This window comes from Ostrinia furnacalis, unplaced genomic scaffold (assembly GCF_004193835.3).
Source record: "Ostrinia furnacalis isolate ACB-3 unplaced genomic scaffold, ASM419383v2 OfSCF2054, whole genome shotgun sequence".
NCBI classification, from domain to species: domain Eukaryota; kingdom Metazoa; phylum Arthropoda; class Insecta; order Lepidoptera; family Crambidae; genus Ostrinia; species Ostrinia furnacalis.
In genome coordinates, this window is record NW_021132293.1 from 417,311 (window position 1) to 434,595 (window position 17,285).

At 34.3% G+C, this 17,285-nt stretch overlaps 1 protein-coding gene across 2 annotated transcripts; it reads right to left on the minus strand.

The window, feature by feature from the left end:
* Window positions 1–1,739: 1,739 nt before the first annotated feature.
* Window positions 1,740–11,585, minus strand: LOC114354525 (5'-AMP-activated protein kinase subunit gamma-2). 2 transcript variants are annotated; one of them, XM_028306943.1, is made up of 2 exons: window positions 11,200–11,585; window positions 1,740–4,067 (listed from the first exon to the last, which is right to left on the minus strand). In XM_028306943.1, the coding sequence occupies exon 2, from the start codon at window positions 3,994–3,996 to the stop codon at window positions 1,945–1,947; it is 2,052 nt and encodes a 683-aa protein (XP_028162744.1). In that variant the 5' UTR covers window positions 3,997–4,067; window positions 11,200–11,585; the 3' UTR covers window positions 1,740–1,944. The 2 variants fall into 2 exon arrangements, with proteins under 2 accessions (XP_028162744.1, XP_028162745.1); XM_028306944.1 differs by lacking the exon at window positions 11,200–11,585 and adding an exon at window positions 5,569–5,728.
* Window positions 11,586–17,285: the final 5,700 nt, after the last annotated feature.

The following is a 17,285-nucleotide window of genomic DNA, read 5'->3' on the forward strand; positions in this document are numbered from 1 at the left end:
GCCAGCCTGTCAAGTGGCTTACCGGTTTGCAGCGAGTGGGCAGCTACTAGCTCGATTTCGTATGTTAATTTGACAAGTTATCCTCACTTTTATACTAACGCATAGACTGTGAAATATAATAGCTATCGAATTGGTTACAAGTCTGTTGCCTCAAATTTAGAAATCAAAAGTTGCGGATATATTCATGAGCATAAAATATTACCTACTAACATTTGCTTTTATGATGATGACGTACCTGTCGGGCAGGACGATTTAAAGAATAATATAAAAATAATTGTAATGTCTCCATTTTGGGATTCATTGAATATAAATATTACTGTTACCTCTTTAAGTAACAAGTACTTACTTAATTATTGTCATTCCATCAATGGAGTTGTTAAATTACGCTCAACATTAACTGACCAAAACAATCAAGAAAACAGCAACTAATTCATTGGTTATTGAAAGTTTACATTCAGTGTTAAATATTTTTACATACATTGTCACAACTTAATAGCTTAAAGTTTTTAACTATCTAATTCTCTCTAGACCAGTAGTTAGAGCGAGCTCTCTACAATGGTCGTCAGTTTGAATCCTACTTACGAAAATATATTTTTGTAATAATGCTTTTTACATATAGTTTATGCATTTTACTAGACTTAACTCACTGTCCCAGAGTAATAAATGGGTGGATATTATGGGTATAGATAAGCTAATTTATGAAAATCATGCATAATTAGGTCATTTAACACAGACATATTAATATATAGCGATAATAAACGAAATGGCAGACTTTATCTGTATATTTTCAGTATTCGGTCATTATTTGTGCGTGTAGGTATCAATGAAATTTCCTTCGTTTAAAATGGACACATTATGTTTAACGGTCATGGAAATATTTACGTAAATATGTAACGTGATCAGCAAGAGACGAGATTAAAGATAATAAAATATGCTAAAAGTAAAAGATACAGTGCGGCCTTGGGCAGAGTGTTCCGGGTTCGGTCCTCGCCGGGACCAGTTGCTACGTCTCCAAAGCTGCATTCGACTGCACCTCTATAAGCTCATGATGTTTATAGAGCTGTTAATACCCCTAAGTTTGCTATCTTCACAAAGAAATCTTCCACGTAGGGCGTAAGCATTTAAAAATGAATTTAGGTACTTTTACTTTGTAGGTAGGTAGGTACTTAGGTTGATACATTACCATCTAATTAGTGCATATTTACGTAAACATGTTTGTTTCATTGCAAATAATTTTGTGTTATTTACATTTGTATTTCAGGTATTTTAAGGTGTATTAATTACTCTATATGGTATAAAAGGATAAAAAATGTATAGATAAATTTATATTCTCACAGCTACACCGCCGCGTGAATGTCCTTGCCGTGCTTATTTGTTTTAACTGGTTTCTGAGGCAAATGCTCCCGTTTAACTGGCCACACCTGAACTTGAAATAATTTATAATTAAAGGCACTAAATGTATATTTACGTCCAATTTAAATAACTACACTTATCTGTAAAATGCTATGATATATTTCAATATCGATAAGTAATAAGCATAACTACCTAATCAAGTTACTTTAGAACGTGTAATTTTGAAAAAATATTAAAATAATTAATTGTTATCGTGCCCAATTAGAGAAGCATTCGAAATGATTGTTCAACGATGAAATAACGCTTCAATCGGTCAAAAGTAATTACCACAAAAAAACTAAATTACCTACCTATCTGATGAAAGGCTCTACATACAAACAAAATTGTACTGCTAAAATATTTTATTGAGTTTCAGCAATGTTTATAATGAATTAAATAATGATAAGGCAATCACGTGGTATTTGATGCATCTATTTATGATTACAAAGTTAAGTTATAATAACAATATTATACAAGCAAAAGCATACTTTGAGATTAAATATACTGATTCGGCAATTTCACCTATCACAATTTCTTTGGAATAAAATTGATCTACTTATTCACATCTTCGACGGGATTACCTTCGTCTTCATTTATAGTTTGAACTATGGCGGGCTCATCACTAGAAGTAACATCACAATTAACATTTGCGTCGTTATCATCAGATGGTGTTGCATCAGCAACACCATCATTATTCGACACACAAGTTTCATTTTCATTATTTGTGGTACTTTCTATAGCCTCAGGAACACTGTTTTCGTTTACTGTGTTTAAACTTGGAACTTCAATTGATATAACTTCATTCTCTGTCTCCCTCGGTGACTCTGCTACTTTGTTTTCTTCTAATGGTCTAAATATTTCTTGAAGTGACGATACTTTTTTCTCTGTAGGAATTACTCTATTCAAATATACTAAAATATCTGATAGTGAAACAATCCCCATTAATTTATCTTCCTTATTAACTAACAATAATCGATGACTCTCAGTTCTAACTATAACTTCTAAGGCCTCATATAACGTAATGCTTGAACGACATTTTTGTATTTTCTCTTCCCAGTCTTTCTTTTTATTCCTTATTTCCCCTATGGTCAGTGACAAATTTGAATATAATTTTTCACTTACTAGATTTAAAACTTCATATTTTGCGTACACATCAATAAGTATACCATTCTCATCCAAAATTGGTAGAGCAGATATATCTTTTTCCAACAGCAGCTGAAAAGCTGTTTTGATGGTCGTATTCTCTGTTACAGAAACAATATCATCGTAAGTCCCGATTTTTAAATCCGCTATTGTTTTATGGAAAAACGTTAGCTCGGGAAATTCATTTAGATACACAAACAGAAACCTCAGTATTCTTTTATGTGATAATATGTATAAAACATCTCCTGACTGAGGATCTATCATCAAAAGTCGATGAACACGATTCTTGTGTAATAAATTAATAGCTTCATGCAATGATTGATCTGGACCTGCACTGCACAAAGGTTTTCTTGTCGGTCTTAAAATTTTCCTCCAATTATGAAGTGTATGTTTTTCCAATTCCTCCACAGATATATTTTCTGCCTCGAGATGTAATAAGATTCTTATGAAATCAGTTACAGTAATCATTCCAACTAGTAATTTTTTATTTTCATCCCAAAGTGGTGCAGAACGGATACCATGTGATATCAATGTAGGAAATGTTTTCCTAACAAGAAACTGTGTGTCGAATATAATTACTTTTGCAGACTTAGGCAAAATTTCATAGCATTTATGGTATTTGAAAAAGTTTAATAATAACCGTGTTTTATCTCTTCCGCCCAAAGATATCTGCACAATTGATAGATAGGGATCATACTTTGGCAGACCTCTGACTTCTCTAAATAATTGCTTAGCTTGCGTAGGATCTAATGAAGCATAGGAATTCTTGTGATAAGTAGGTGAAGTGGTTTCTATTGAAGAACGACGACCGGATTTTGGTATTTTCTTTTTCACTTGTTCCGTAGTAGTAGGGTTTGCATGAGGTTTGCCTTTAAATATATCCATAACTCGAGTGATTGGACTGTACTTTCTAGAAGATGCTCCAGTTACCGTATGGTAATATTTTTTATGAGAATCATCTTTTTTGGAATCTGACACCGCTGGTTCTTCTTTGGACGATTCTTGCACTTCATTAGGTTTAGGTGGTTTAATTTGTTGCTTCTTAGCATCACTCTTTCTTCTTAAACGAAATATATCAAAAATAGAACTACGTGGACTAGATGATGTACCATGAAAGGTTTCATACTCTTTTGTATCAACCGTTTCTCTCTCAGTACTTGAAGGACGAGAGCTATCTGTTCGATCCTTAAAAATTGATCTTACATGAGGTCGTTGTGACTCTACACCACGTGTACCGAAATGTACAGTATGAATATTACTTGCAGCTACATTACTGGAAGGAACTTCCTTTTCTTCTGATGTAGATAATGTTGTTACAACGAATTTCTTCTTTTCACCAATAACGGTCTGGCTTTCTTTTTGTGGTTCCAGCTGATTCTTCTTTTTCTTGTGTTTATGTTTCTTCCCATACTTGCTGGGTGTATCCGACGTAGCGGATTCATTTTCTAAAATGGGATCCATATCCAATAAATAATTTATTTATGTTTTTTATACCTTTACTATGTTCCATAATCTGCTGATATTGGCATTACCTGAAAAAAAAAAGATATCAAAATTAATATTTATGATTTTCAACCGACTTCAAAAAAGGAGGAGGTTCTCAATTCGACCCGTATGTTTTTTATTTTTTTCTATGTTTGTTACGCGATAACTCCGCCAATTATGAACCGATTTGAACAAATCTTTTTTCGGCGTATAGGTAATACCTCAAGGGTGGTCCCATTTAAATTTAATAATAGAAAAAACAACCCCCAAGTGTGGAAAATTGGGGATGAACTTTTTTATACGCAATATCTCCGCCGATTATAAATCAATTTGAACGATTATTTTTTTGTTGAATAGGTATTATCAAAAGGGTGATTTCATGCGAATTTGAAGAAAATATTTCACCCCCAGGGGTGGAAAATTGGGGATGAACTTTTTTATACGCAATATTTTTAATTTTTAGTTTTTTTTGTGTTCACGCATTTGAAGTCGGTTTTATTTTTTTTAAAAGTTAATTATTAATACACTACAAAAAACCTACATTAGTTTATATTAATAAAAGAACCTATTGCATAATTTTTATTCTAAACTTTCATGAGCACTAACTATTAAATTAATTACTAATAATGTACTAACATGTGTATTTTATAAAACAAACCAAATATTATTTTTTATAACTTAGTTTAGAAGATTTCTACATCATCGTAAAATCCACAATACTTATAAATAAAGAATTAATTTTAATGCTTTTCGTGGTCTTTCATTCTAACATGTATGTAACAATTGTGCCAGTCAATGACATCTAATTATATTTTAGACTAGCTTTCCGCCCGCGGCTTCGCACGCGTGAAATTTCGTTTGTCACAGATCGTCATAAATTATAGTCTATATGTTATTCTGGATTATGAACAATAATACTGTAAAGTTTCATCAAAATCCGTTCAGTGGTTTTTAAGCCTATTTATTACAAACATACAAAAATAGGTACAAATCTTTCCTCTTTATAATATAATATTGGTATAGTTTTATCGAAATTGTACTTATTAACACTTGTTATTATTATAGTATTGTAACATTCTTACAGGAATTAAATACAAATAACAAATAAATACAAAATAAATTATTTTAAAATAAGACGTTTTAGTTTCACACGGGTGTGGGTTAAATAAAAATCGATTTTAGTCTAAAATAAGTATTATTTTTGTATCGTAAATATTAATGTGATGCTAGAATTTTGTTAGTTGTTGCAACATTCTATTTAGCACTGTTTGCCGTTGCTAGGTAACGCAATGCAGCAAACTACGATGCACCAGTTTTGTTATTGCCGATTACATAACCAATATTAAAAGAAGAAAACCGGTTTTGAAACTGTTCTATCAAACTTAACTAAAATAAAACGACGTGACAGCTCATCAATGCATAAAAAATAAGCAACTCGTGGAGGTTAAGATAAGTACTCATCTGACACCATTTCTATAAATCAATACTTTCTTAAAAAGATGGTCGGTAATGTCAATGTGAGTTGTAGTAAATGTAAGAAAAACGCACCTGATTCTGTTGAAATTTTCATTGTGACCACTATATACAACCAGAACAAGCCTCACAGAAACAAAACTATAATATTAATGTAGTATTTGTGAATTTTGCTTGGTTTGCGCAGTAAACGCGACTGCTACGCGAGAGACCATGTTGGCTGTCAAATAATTAGGGGTGCGCACTGCGACATCTGCCGGCGGGCGAGGGTAACCTATCGTAGGGCGGCGCGCCGGGAGCGGGGAATCGGCAATCGCGGTAAATGGTTTCGGTGTGACGAAATGTTAGACAATTTTTTCGGGAGATGTCATGACCATTCTGATTTGTGAACATTTTGTACACCATACTTATTGCAATCATTCTTCACAGTTAAATGACTGAACTATTTTTCAACATAACCCCAGTATAGCATATAAAATAATAAATAAGTATAAAAACCATTGATGCACAATATCTATCAAATTAATTTGTGATGAAAAAGTTACTACATTAATAGCTTCGATTTATTTCCAAATAATAAAGGTTATGTTGCTTTGGTCTCGTATAGTTCCTTTGTAGAGCAATTTATTAGCTCTACCCAGTAAACGTGATCATTGAATTTAATAGAGTTTATTTTAAAAATCTATCGTCAATGTCAATCCGACTTACATCTGACTTAAAAACTAATTATTATTGCTATTTATAAAATAAAGAGCTTTCTGAAGATTATTTTAAAATATTAGATAATAATCTCGGAGCCGCTTACCCAGCTATCCGCTCCCGACCGCGGCCTAGGTCGTTATACCTACTTCGATATAATTCCCTACCAAAAAGTTCCCATAAACATTGCACAATTTCACGCAAGAGCCAACAAACACACATTACAAAAAAGCAATAATGTATGTGTCATAATTACACTGAAAATTTTATTATTATTATAAAACTTTATTGCACAATAAAATAGTACAAAAGGTGGACTTAATGCTATTTAAGCATTCTCAGCCAGTCGACCCCTGGGTTATGCAGAAAGCTGTGAGTGCGAAAATACTTTATATTCTCACTAAAAAAATACCTACCTGTCACTATTCAAAACTAGAGCTAAATAGTTACAATTTCTTTGTGATGTAGTACACGACTACGACAGAAAGCAACCAATCTACATAATGGTTTCGCATTAAAAATTAAACACTCAATGTAATTAATAAAAAAGTAAGAAAACTAAAACCCAACTACGACAAAAAACGACGCTGAAAAAGTATAAAACAAGATTTTCAGAATACTGAACTGAACAAAGTTGCTAATGTAGTTGCATAGTAATTTTCATGTTTGGAAAACCGCAGTCACACGTTGTCAAAGTGCTACGGTAGGTAGATATATTATGTAACGTGTGACTACGCCTTTCCAAACATGAAAATTACTATGCAACTACATTATTTAGCAACTTTGTTCAGTTCAGTATTCTGAAAATCTTGTTTTATACTTTTTCAGCGTCGTTTTTTGTCGTAGTTGGGTTTTAGTTTTCTTACTTTTTATTTATTATTTGTACTATTTTGGTGTTAAAGTGTATTTGTGGCGCATAATATGAACAAAAGTTAAATTGATGAACTAATAAGTAGTAAAGAAGCTATGAACGAAAAGATGTGAATTATATGCAATTAGCCCATGAATACAGGTAAAATCACAAGCAAATGCTAGTAATATAAATATATATTCAAAATGTACAAGTAAAGCGCTTTCAAATGATACCAAACACGGCATATTTATCTTAACTTTATTTTTTTTCTCTGTATGTTTTGTCCGATAGAGGACGCCACATTAGATTTTGTGAAACCTCATATAGCCTATAACCAGCGGACAATTAAGACGCTTCTAATGTTAAGTCATTTGTCGAATTCTGATAAGTAGTTTAGAAGTTACGAGGGAACAGATGAACATACATACATACATACATACATAGCCTGTCAAAATCATAACCCTCCTTTTGCTTTGCCGTAGTCGGGTAAAAATAGGGTAGTTGACGAGACGACGACCTGATAAAGGTAGCAGGAAGGCGCTGGATGCAGGCCGCTACCAACCGTGCGATGTGGAAGTCATTGGGGGAGGCCTATGTTCAGCAGTGGACGTCCTGTGGCTGAAATGATGATGATGATGATGAGGGTAGTTGACTCTACTAGTCAACTGAAATACTTTTATGACCCGTCAAAACGTGACTCTCATAGATTTTCTATGGCAAAGGGAATCTATGGCGTAAGACGTAACAAATAATCTTATTTTACACAAAATCTAGTTACTATTAATTTTTCAGAATTTGAAAGAAATATTATTAATAAAATTTATTACGACAACCTACAAGATAAACACTGTAAACATCTTGAAGTTCTTGTAACTTTGAAAGCTGATTAATAGAAATGTTACTTAGTACCGCAGAATTTTTTCCTTTTGAGTTGTTTTTTTGGCCATGGCCATGCTGCAGCATAACTATCTACAGGATTACGTTTCAAATGATGGTGTAGGACTTAGCTACAGTCCACGTGTTCGCATACTTACGAGCTTATCAATGAAATTACTTTCCTTTACGCGGCATAAATCAGAAACTCATACCAACTATCTAATTTTAGTCTCAGATGTTCTACGACCACGCATGCGTGGGAATATATGACGTCATGAATGAATCGTCACTGATGTGACGTCACGGATGAGGGCGCGTGTAAAACGATGACGTAGTCACGCGGGGAGAGGGGAAACGATCGATAGAGCTTTCTAAGATAACATAACTACGTATCTCAGGTTCAGTGACGCTCGAAAATGTTGAACGGGAATAGAAACAGCCTTTCGATGACATGGGTCGCTAGATCACGTGTATAGAACTGTTGCGTTTAGTTGCATAGGTCAGTAGTTCCTCCCTACACATACCTACATGTGACATTCTAACGTTCCAGTAGACCGATGCCTGAACCTTGCATTTTCTCCATGATTTGCTCAATGAAAACACTGATTCTGTTTGAACGTAAAATAGAGTCGGCAGAGCATAATGACTGATTCACTTGGATGTGGTTCACTTGGAGATAAGCTAAAAAGGAAAAAGTCAATGTTGGAATCTCGTGCAGCTTCTAGTAAATAATTTATTTTTGATGGCATGAATGCGAGATCGTTGTTCTTAACAGAAACCTCAACCAAGCTAAAGTGTTTAATGTTTATGCTTAGTAATATAAAGACCCATAATTTTTTACGCATTTTCCCAAGATCACAACAAAATATAGTAGTAATATTACAGTAGAATGTTATGTGAAGTAGAGTCAAATCTACTACCAACATTGTAGAGACTTTATTCAAACGCGCATAATATCACAATCACCTACGAAGATCTGCAGGTTAGCCACTATACGTGAAAATGCGTATGTTATGCAATGCCCACTGTGTATAGGTACTAATCATTCATTACTTACGGTAATGTGTGCCGACAGTGACATCACAACCGCGCAAACACCTTATCTAACTGAAATCTCATCTAATCTCTCGTAGTTGATTGGTACCTATCTAATTAACATACCAAGAAATAAAGTGAACTCTTGCAAAATTATCTTTATTTAATACGTAATATTTATTGTATAACATTAAGGACATTTTATAACAATATTCAGAGAGTTAAAACTTATCAGTAAATGTTATATGCATATTTTCCTGTTATGAATTATAAAATCCAGCAGCTACGTATTCTGAAGTATACAATTTAAGGTAGCTTGTGTAATGGTTAATGTAAGCACTCCAACGATAGATTAAGATAAGAACTTTCGAGGACTCTTTAGATTATTACAAAATCGGCTCACTCAAACCTCGGATAATCCCAGAGNTCCAAGTACCAACTGCCGATCTATGTTTTTCTTAAAATAAATGGGTAAAATGTTTTGGCTAACATGGCATCCCTAAATTCACTTACACAATAGACAAACGCCAAAATTTTGCGTCACAGTTTTGTTGTAGCGCGAGTTCCGTCCGCCTTTTTTTATAGGTCCATGTCCCAGAGTATCATGATAGCGCTAGTTTTAATGTAAGAGAAGTATCTTATCGGCTGATTTTATGTAGTATTTTATCTACAGATTATGTGCCTAAAACGTTTCCACAGTAAACATATTTTTAATTGAAGCTTGATATCCACAGTTAGTAGACCGAAAACAGAAAAGAAAGTACGCAATGAATATACTTAGTGTAATATTTTTTATAAGTTACTAAACTTTATACGCCATAAAAAGAACATCTTAATAACTAGCTTCTTACTTAAGGGTGCGGCTTTGCCCATGTTGAATTTAGTCCGTCAATTTTTTGTTAATTTTTTGTTAACTATCTATTCGTATAATTCGTCTTTATTTATTGTTTGTTATATTGACCTATAGTTATTATGCTGTTGTTGTTAGGCATTAACCTAAATTCGTATAGTATTTGAATTGAATGATATATTGCTTACTACATATTATTATGGCAAACATGATTTAAAACTTGTAAAAAAACTGCCTGAAGGAACTCTACAATTCCATTTGCGGCAGTCGCTTGTGATGTATTTTTAGCATGATGATATAAAAATACATATTATTTCCATGTAACACATATCGCACCAACATAATAATTATCTCCGTAGCTTCATCAGGGCAATCTACACTCATTTATTTTAATAACCTCAAACCTTGTAACATGTGTTTTTGTTTAGAAGTTGTCGCTAACTAGCACATTAGTGGACTACCTACTGCGAGTATTTTTAGTAAAGATTCTATAATGTCATTAAAGTATAATTAATTGACCGATTAATAAAGTTACTGCATCGCAGACGCAATAGTGTTTTAGCTACTTACACCATAACAAAACCCTTACCTATGTACTTTATTGATAATATAATTGTATTGTGCCTACGTAAACTGAGGCAATGTAAACAACCTAGACTCCAATCGCTCATTAAAGGTTTATCACGAAATCAACAACCAATCATGAATTTAACACCCGTTTCCTGTTGGTTATTTTCCTTTAGGTTTAAATTAGTTTAGCTTCACGTTGTAGAAGGGACGTTGAAATCTATTCAGCTGAATAGTTTTTTGGCTATCTGCCCAAACACAGAGTAGGTAGGTACTACATCTGGCTAAAATCTGATGTTGGCATCATCGTAATTACTTTCAATACAAATTCCACTGTCTACCTAACAATAGTACTAATGTTTTATTTTATGTACAATTTCGAATTATTTTTACTGAAGGTTTATAAAATAAATACGTGATTATTGTAAATGATAATAGTCTATAGCATTTTATCTATTTAAAATACCTATAACTACTTACCTACTTGTGATAAATTAGCATAAAATGTATTTATGGTTGTAAAGCAAGATTAAAAGACTGAAATAAACAGCTGCAATAACATAACACACTAAAAACATTTACCTGATGTTATAATTAAATCGTTGTAATTGAACTAAGTCAAATATTTTGATAGGCAGTCAAATCCCATAACCATTGAGGTCAATCAATAAGGGGAAAGCATGAAATATTATTAAATTGGTTCGAAGAGATTCGATTATGTTCATCATACCACTTTAGCCTTGTTCATTTAAAACATAACCTCAAAATCTTTTGACTCAGCTCTCTTTTAAAAGATAAATTAATATAAACAAATAAATATACTCACAACACAGATCATTGCGTCGATCCTGTTTAGCACTGACTATTTGTGAACACTCACACACACATTTACAATTTGCATAATGCACCCTGCGCTAATAGAGGTAGTGTGTCGCTTGCGCCGAGTTTGTGACACTAGTTCTGTTCACTTGCGAGTGTGCTGTCGCCACAATTTGGTTACAGATATCGATGAAGGTACTTTTTGGTGAGCGAAGACCGCCATGCCCAATTAGTACAATTTACAATCACACACACTGTTCTAACAACGAGCTGACGGCATCGAATCGAAACAAACGCGTTCACGTTAAGGAATTCTCGCTAGCGCAGCCGCTGCGTTCGCGCACAGATATGATGCCTCACGCACACATGTGGCCGCGCCGTGCACCGCTACGCAACGTATGCACACATCAAATCAAGATGACGCGTACGAGAATCTGTATGCTAACAACTGATATCACGCGTGTTATCAATTTAATCCAAGAGATAAAAACGAAAAATATTAAGTAGGTACTCCTAGACTTGATGTATCTAGCTAAAATTAACTTGTTTACAAGTTGTGGGAATGTTTCATTTGAAAAAGAAAGCAATAAAACTGCAAAAATAAATAATAATTAGTAAAATAATTGTAATTGAAGTCGCTTAAAAAGTACAGATGAGGTGTGTATCGTATTGTGTAGGTTTTTTTTTGTCTATTTTAGTAGTTCGCCACATAGGTACCTACCTACCTTTTCTGTGAAGAACTAAAAAGGAAGTCTTTCTGTTCTTAACTACATGGACACTGTTCATAATTTCCTTATCCACTGTGTAATTTAACTAAATAGGATACCTACCTACTAAACAGATTTGAAAGAAAGAAAGATTTGAAAGATTTCACGTCCAAATTCTGGTATGAAATAATTTTAATGAAAATAATAAAACTTTATGTATGCTATCGTCACAACAATCACTAATCTCAAACTTTTAAAAACAAAACCATGTCATTAAAATTCTAATTATTTTACTACTTACTGAAAAATATAAATATTTATTTATAGCCGCTCATCATCATCAGTATCAAGAAATATAGGTAACCAAAAGTTTTTCTCTCGAGTTCTTATATCAGTTTGGGCCCATAAGTAATTTCTGTACAATGAGGGTTTTCGCGATTGAAAAATCCGCCAGATGGCAATACATAGACGCGAGGTCCAAATGCTGCATGATTGGTTATTTTTGACATGACATTGACAAATATGTCAAAATCCACCAATCATGCAGCATTTGGACCTCCCGTCTACGTATTGCCATCTGGCGGATTTTTCAAACGCGAAAACCCTCATTCAGGTCCAATCAAACCTTCAACTTAAAAGAAATTAAGATCTTATAAGCTTAGATAACATTTAATTATTTACTCAAAAATACCACACATCTGGTTACAATGAGTTGGACCAACTAGTTGTAAATTGGCCGTCTTCATAATTTTTGAGAGAAGGATTTGAGCGAATAATCCTCTTTACAAATAATATTTAAAAAAATAAAGTAGGTACCTACTTCTTACATTACTTATTTGATTTTATTGAATATAGTGCCTTGGATTTCGAGACAATTTAAAATTTTATGAATGTCATGATTAGATATTGCCTCATCTCGGCGGTTTCACTGCCGTGCTCCCAGATTACTCGTAAGTACCTACGTTATTTGAACCATTTATCATATTTTTTCCGATAAACCTTGTATCTACTAACGGAAAAGCAGTGCCAATTAAGTAATTAGGACTCACTAAATACCATATTTTTGATTAAATTAGCTGTAACTAAACATTTTGCTTTGATTTTTCAGCTCTTGAAATATATATCTGGCACCTGGCATTTTGAACTTAGAAAATAGTGCAATTTTTTAAAAATATTAATGCAAAATATATTTAATTACTCTGATTATATATTATTATTATGATTTTCTCAAGTTAAACACCTGCACAGTCGGCCAACATTGTTTACCATTAAAAATACTTTTATATTATTTTCATATTTTTTACGCATTGCTATTCGCGGACTACTCACATCACGCGCAAGGCCCGATCTAAACATGACCTAAAGTTAAGTGCTTTAAGGCTTGGTTGCACCATCTTACTTTAACTTTGACAAACCTCAAAAATATGTCAAACTCCATACAAAAAGCACCGGTTATCGTTATAGTTACGGTCAAAGTAAGACCCAGCCTTAGGCTGGGTTGCACCATCTTACTTTAACTTTGAAAAACGTCAAAAATATGTCAAACTCCATACAAAAAGCATCGGTTATCATCATAGTTACCGTTGAAGTTAGGTGGTGCAACTCAGCCTTAGTCTGTAATATACAATTAACAACAAGCACATGTCTGAATTTATTAAATACATGAATATAAACACGAAAAATAAAGAAGGAATGGCGCTAACCGTCACGTCGACTTATACGGATCTAAAACAGAATGAGTGTTCATTGTTCAATAAAAATGTATTTTTATCTGTACTTGTATATGCAGCCGGTATCGATTATTATCATAATAACTAGCCTATGTAAAGACATAAGTACCTCAATGATTTACGATTTAAACTACAAATAGTTATTATACAACATGAATACTCCAATGCAGATGGTACTTTCGCAGGTTTTTTAATACTAAGCAAGAAATCGAAAGTATAATCGCCTCGTTACCGTATGAGCTAGCAGATCACCTACACAATAATGTTATTTACGTCGTGTCAGTTTTCACCTTTGACGGATGGACAAGTCTTTTGTCGGCGAGCCACGATGCGACGGCATCGATTATACCTATATAAAATTAGAATAACTGGACGGCTGCCCGAGCGGCGAGCAGCAAATAGTACTGGGGCATGCGACCAATCGTAACAGCCGCAAATACATGCATCGCACTCAATGCGGATACTCCACTGAACACCACTACCCCCTCTGGACTTACGATGTTATGTAACTTATTAGGTTTCCCAGCTACCCACGCGATCCTGAGGAAGACGTTTTTTCTCCCCCACCATTCATTTTTTCTCTACTTTTACGAAGAGGCTTTTTATAGCGGAACACAAGGTATTTATGAAACCTGCATATTTTTATACAAGCTTAACAGGAATTTGTCTTTCAATATTTATTTATAAACCTGTAAGGACCCGACCGATGACGTAGGCTGCCAGGCTCCTTACGTTAATATTATAACGTCATTCTTTGCGAAACTTTGAAATTGGATGAAGGTTGAATTTTCGTGACGACGTTAGAAAAAATGCTTTTTACTTAAATGAGTTATTAATAACTTGACATCTACCTACGTACAAGCTCTATGCCCACTATGTAGAAAAGATAGAGTCGCTTTATTTCATTCGTAGCGTATATGAATAAACGTTTTAGAATTTTTTAGTATGAAAATATGTCGACTTCTACTAAAAAAGTCTACGTGATCTTCGAAATATTAGGCGAAGCAGTAACCGGCTTCATCGCATTTTCCTGTGTGCATTAAGATTCTCAAACGTCCTGCCGTGATAAGAGACGAAATTTAAATTGCGATTCTTGTCTTGGCGAATTATCTGCACTATATGAGTTGCTGGGTGACGACGGCGAGCATCAATGCGGAAACGCGCGCGGTCTGCCCCGAATGGGGGCACGATGCGTCGCGATGGCCGCCGCCGCGTCACCGCTGCATTCGTCTGCACTACGATTTATAAAACATCTGACTATTTCGGTACGCACCTGAATTCTAAGTGTTTGCGCACTATAAAATGCGTAGACGGACGGTGCTAGTCAATTAAAGTTGGAATTGATGTTGAACAAGTTATTTATTGAACTGTTGACTTCATCTTAATCTGCTGATCGGTATTAATCTGTTTTCTTAAAAATAGACTTAGGCGTGGCCACTTCTTTAAACTTTAAGTTTTCTCCGTATCGAGACATTTTACGAAAGCTTTTTTAGTGGTTCGGTAGCCTAACACTTTAAAGTGCCCCCAGAGCCTTATAAAAACCTGCCTATTAAAAAAAGGCTACAAAACGTACTAATAAAACCGATACAGTACTCTAAAAATATATTGTTACCTAAGTAGTGCTTATAATAAACATTATTTATTGTACCTACAAACCTTATGTAAAACAATACTTAAATCATTATGGAATACTAGCTTTTGCCCGCGGCATCACCCGCGTAAAATTTAGTTTGTCATAGGTCGTCATAAATTAGACTAGTTATATGTTATTCTGGGCTATAAACAATAATACTAAAAAGTTTCTTCAAAATCCGTACAGCAGTTTTTGCGTGAAATAGTAACAAACATCCAGACATCCAAACTTTCGCATTTATAATATTAATACTGAAAAGTTTCATCAAAATCCGTACAGCAGTTTCTGCGTGAAAGAGTAACAAACATCCAGACATCCAAACTTTCGCATTTATAATATTAGTAGTATAAACCGTCATTCAAATACCTAATTTAAATTAATAGTTACTACTAAAATAAATATCTTTTCTAAATACACATACATTTATCTTTATTCCATCATCATCATTTTAGCTATAGGACTGAACAATATTGAACGTCATAGGTCTCTCCCAATGATTTACTATACATATTATTCAAAAATTATAGGCATGTTACCATTAATGAAATAAAGTCTCTCAAAGCTGACAGATGACGTCCTGAACAAGCTTTTTGTGACGCTTCGGGTAAATATAATTTCACGATAACTTTCGAGACTCAAGAGAACAGTGACGTCAGCGTAATGTAGGCTATATTTGTGTGCGAGGTACGTAATAATAGACGATAACAATAATAAACGTACTTTCTTACTCAAAAGTTGTAAGTTAGCATTTGCCCGCGACTCTACCCGCTACCAGATTACTATTTATCTCGAACTTATATGCACATAGAACAGATAACATAAAACGAACTTAATGCCTTTCGGCATTTTCCTCCAGTCGCTCCAGTCAGCCAAACTGAAAATAAAGTACTACTATGTACCTATTAGATATAATTTTCCTGATAAGACTTGGTGGAAAAGGTAAGAGGTAGAAGGTAAAGTATTTTCTTAACTCAATCAGCACTTGCTGTGGTTAACACTTATTTCAGGTGACGATCGCAATAAATTACATTTCATTATGAAAGTAGAATGTAGCTTGATCTCTCTGTAAAACAATTCACACAAAATATCTCTGAAAAACAGTATTGAGCGCGCGAAAGAAGTCACGGGCTCAGCTAGAGCCAAATATTTTGTAAGCTTCTAAAGCTCCTTAAAATAAAAGGTAACAGGAATGACAATTTTATTGATATATCGGCTTAATATTGATAAATACCTATTACTTAAAATAAATAAGTCCACCATTTTAAAACTTTCCATTCAAAACCTAAGTAATTTATGAAATGGTACCTACTTCTGGAAGACTTTTTCACAAAAGCTCTGAAGTTAAATGTAAGTATAAATGTAATTTTTTTCTTACAACTAAAATAGATAGGTGAACCTACAATTTAAAAACTTTTCATTCAAAACCTAAGCAATTAATTAAGTGGTGAGAATTTTTCACAAAAGCTCTGAAACTCTGACTAATGAGTATAATAATCGATTGCGTCCCATTCTTATAAAATTTACTATAATATTTGTATAATTTTGCCTTGTCAATATAAATACAAAATCATTGGTGATTACTTTACACTTCATTAAAAATTTAAAGGAGTAAAGATAAAATAACGTATTTTTTTCGTAAACCCAAACATCTTTAATTCTTTAAGAACGAAAAATATCCTTTGAATGATGAATTAGTGTGAAAATTCACAGATGGTAACAAGGGGTACGGGGTGATGTTCGGCTGGCCGTGGAAAGCGTGCTCGGTCGGCGGTCGGGCGCGGGCGGCGCGGGTTTATGAAAGCTCGGCCGTACTAGCGGTGCCGTTAGCAGGCTCGGGCGGGCGGCGCGGCGGCCGCGGGCGGGCCGTGGGAGGTACCGTTAATGACGTCGCCGTCGTGACGTCGCGCCCGTGACGTCATACGCCGCGATATAGCCACCAGCCTCGGCGGCGGCGGCCTCAGTAACGCACCGACCGTTCACAAGCGTGTACCTCCGCGCACCTTCTCGCGATCCACTACAACCT

Excerpts from the sequence above, each read along its gene's own strand:
- LOC114354525 (XM_028306943.1), bottom strand. The coding sequence starts at position 3,996 with ATGGATCCCATTTTAGAAAATGAATCCGCTACGTCGGATACACCCAGC.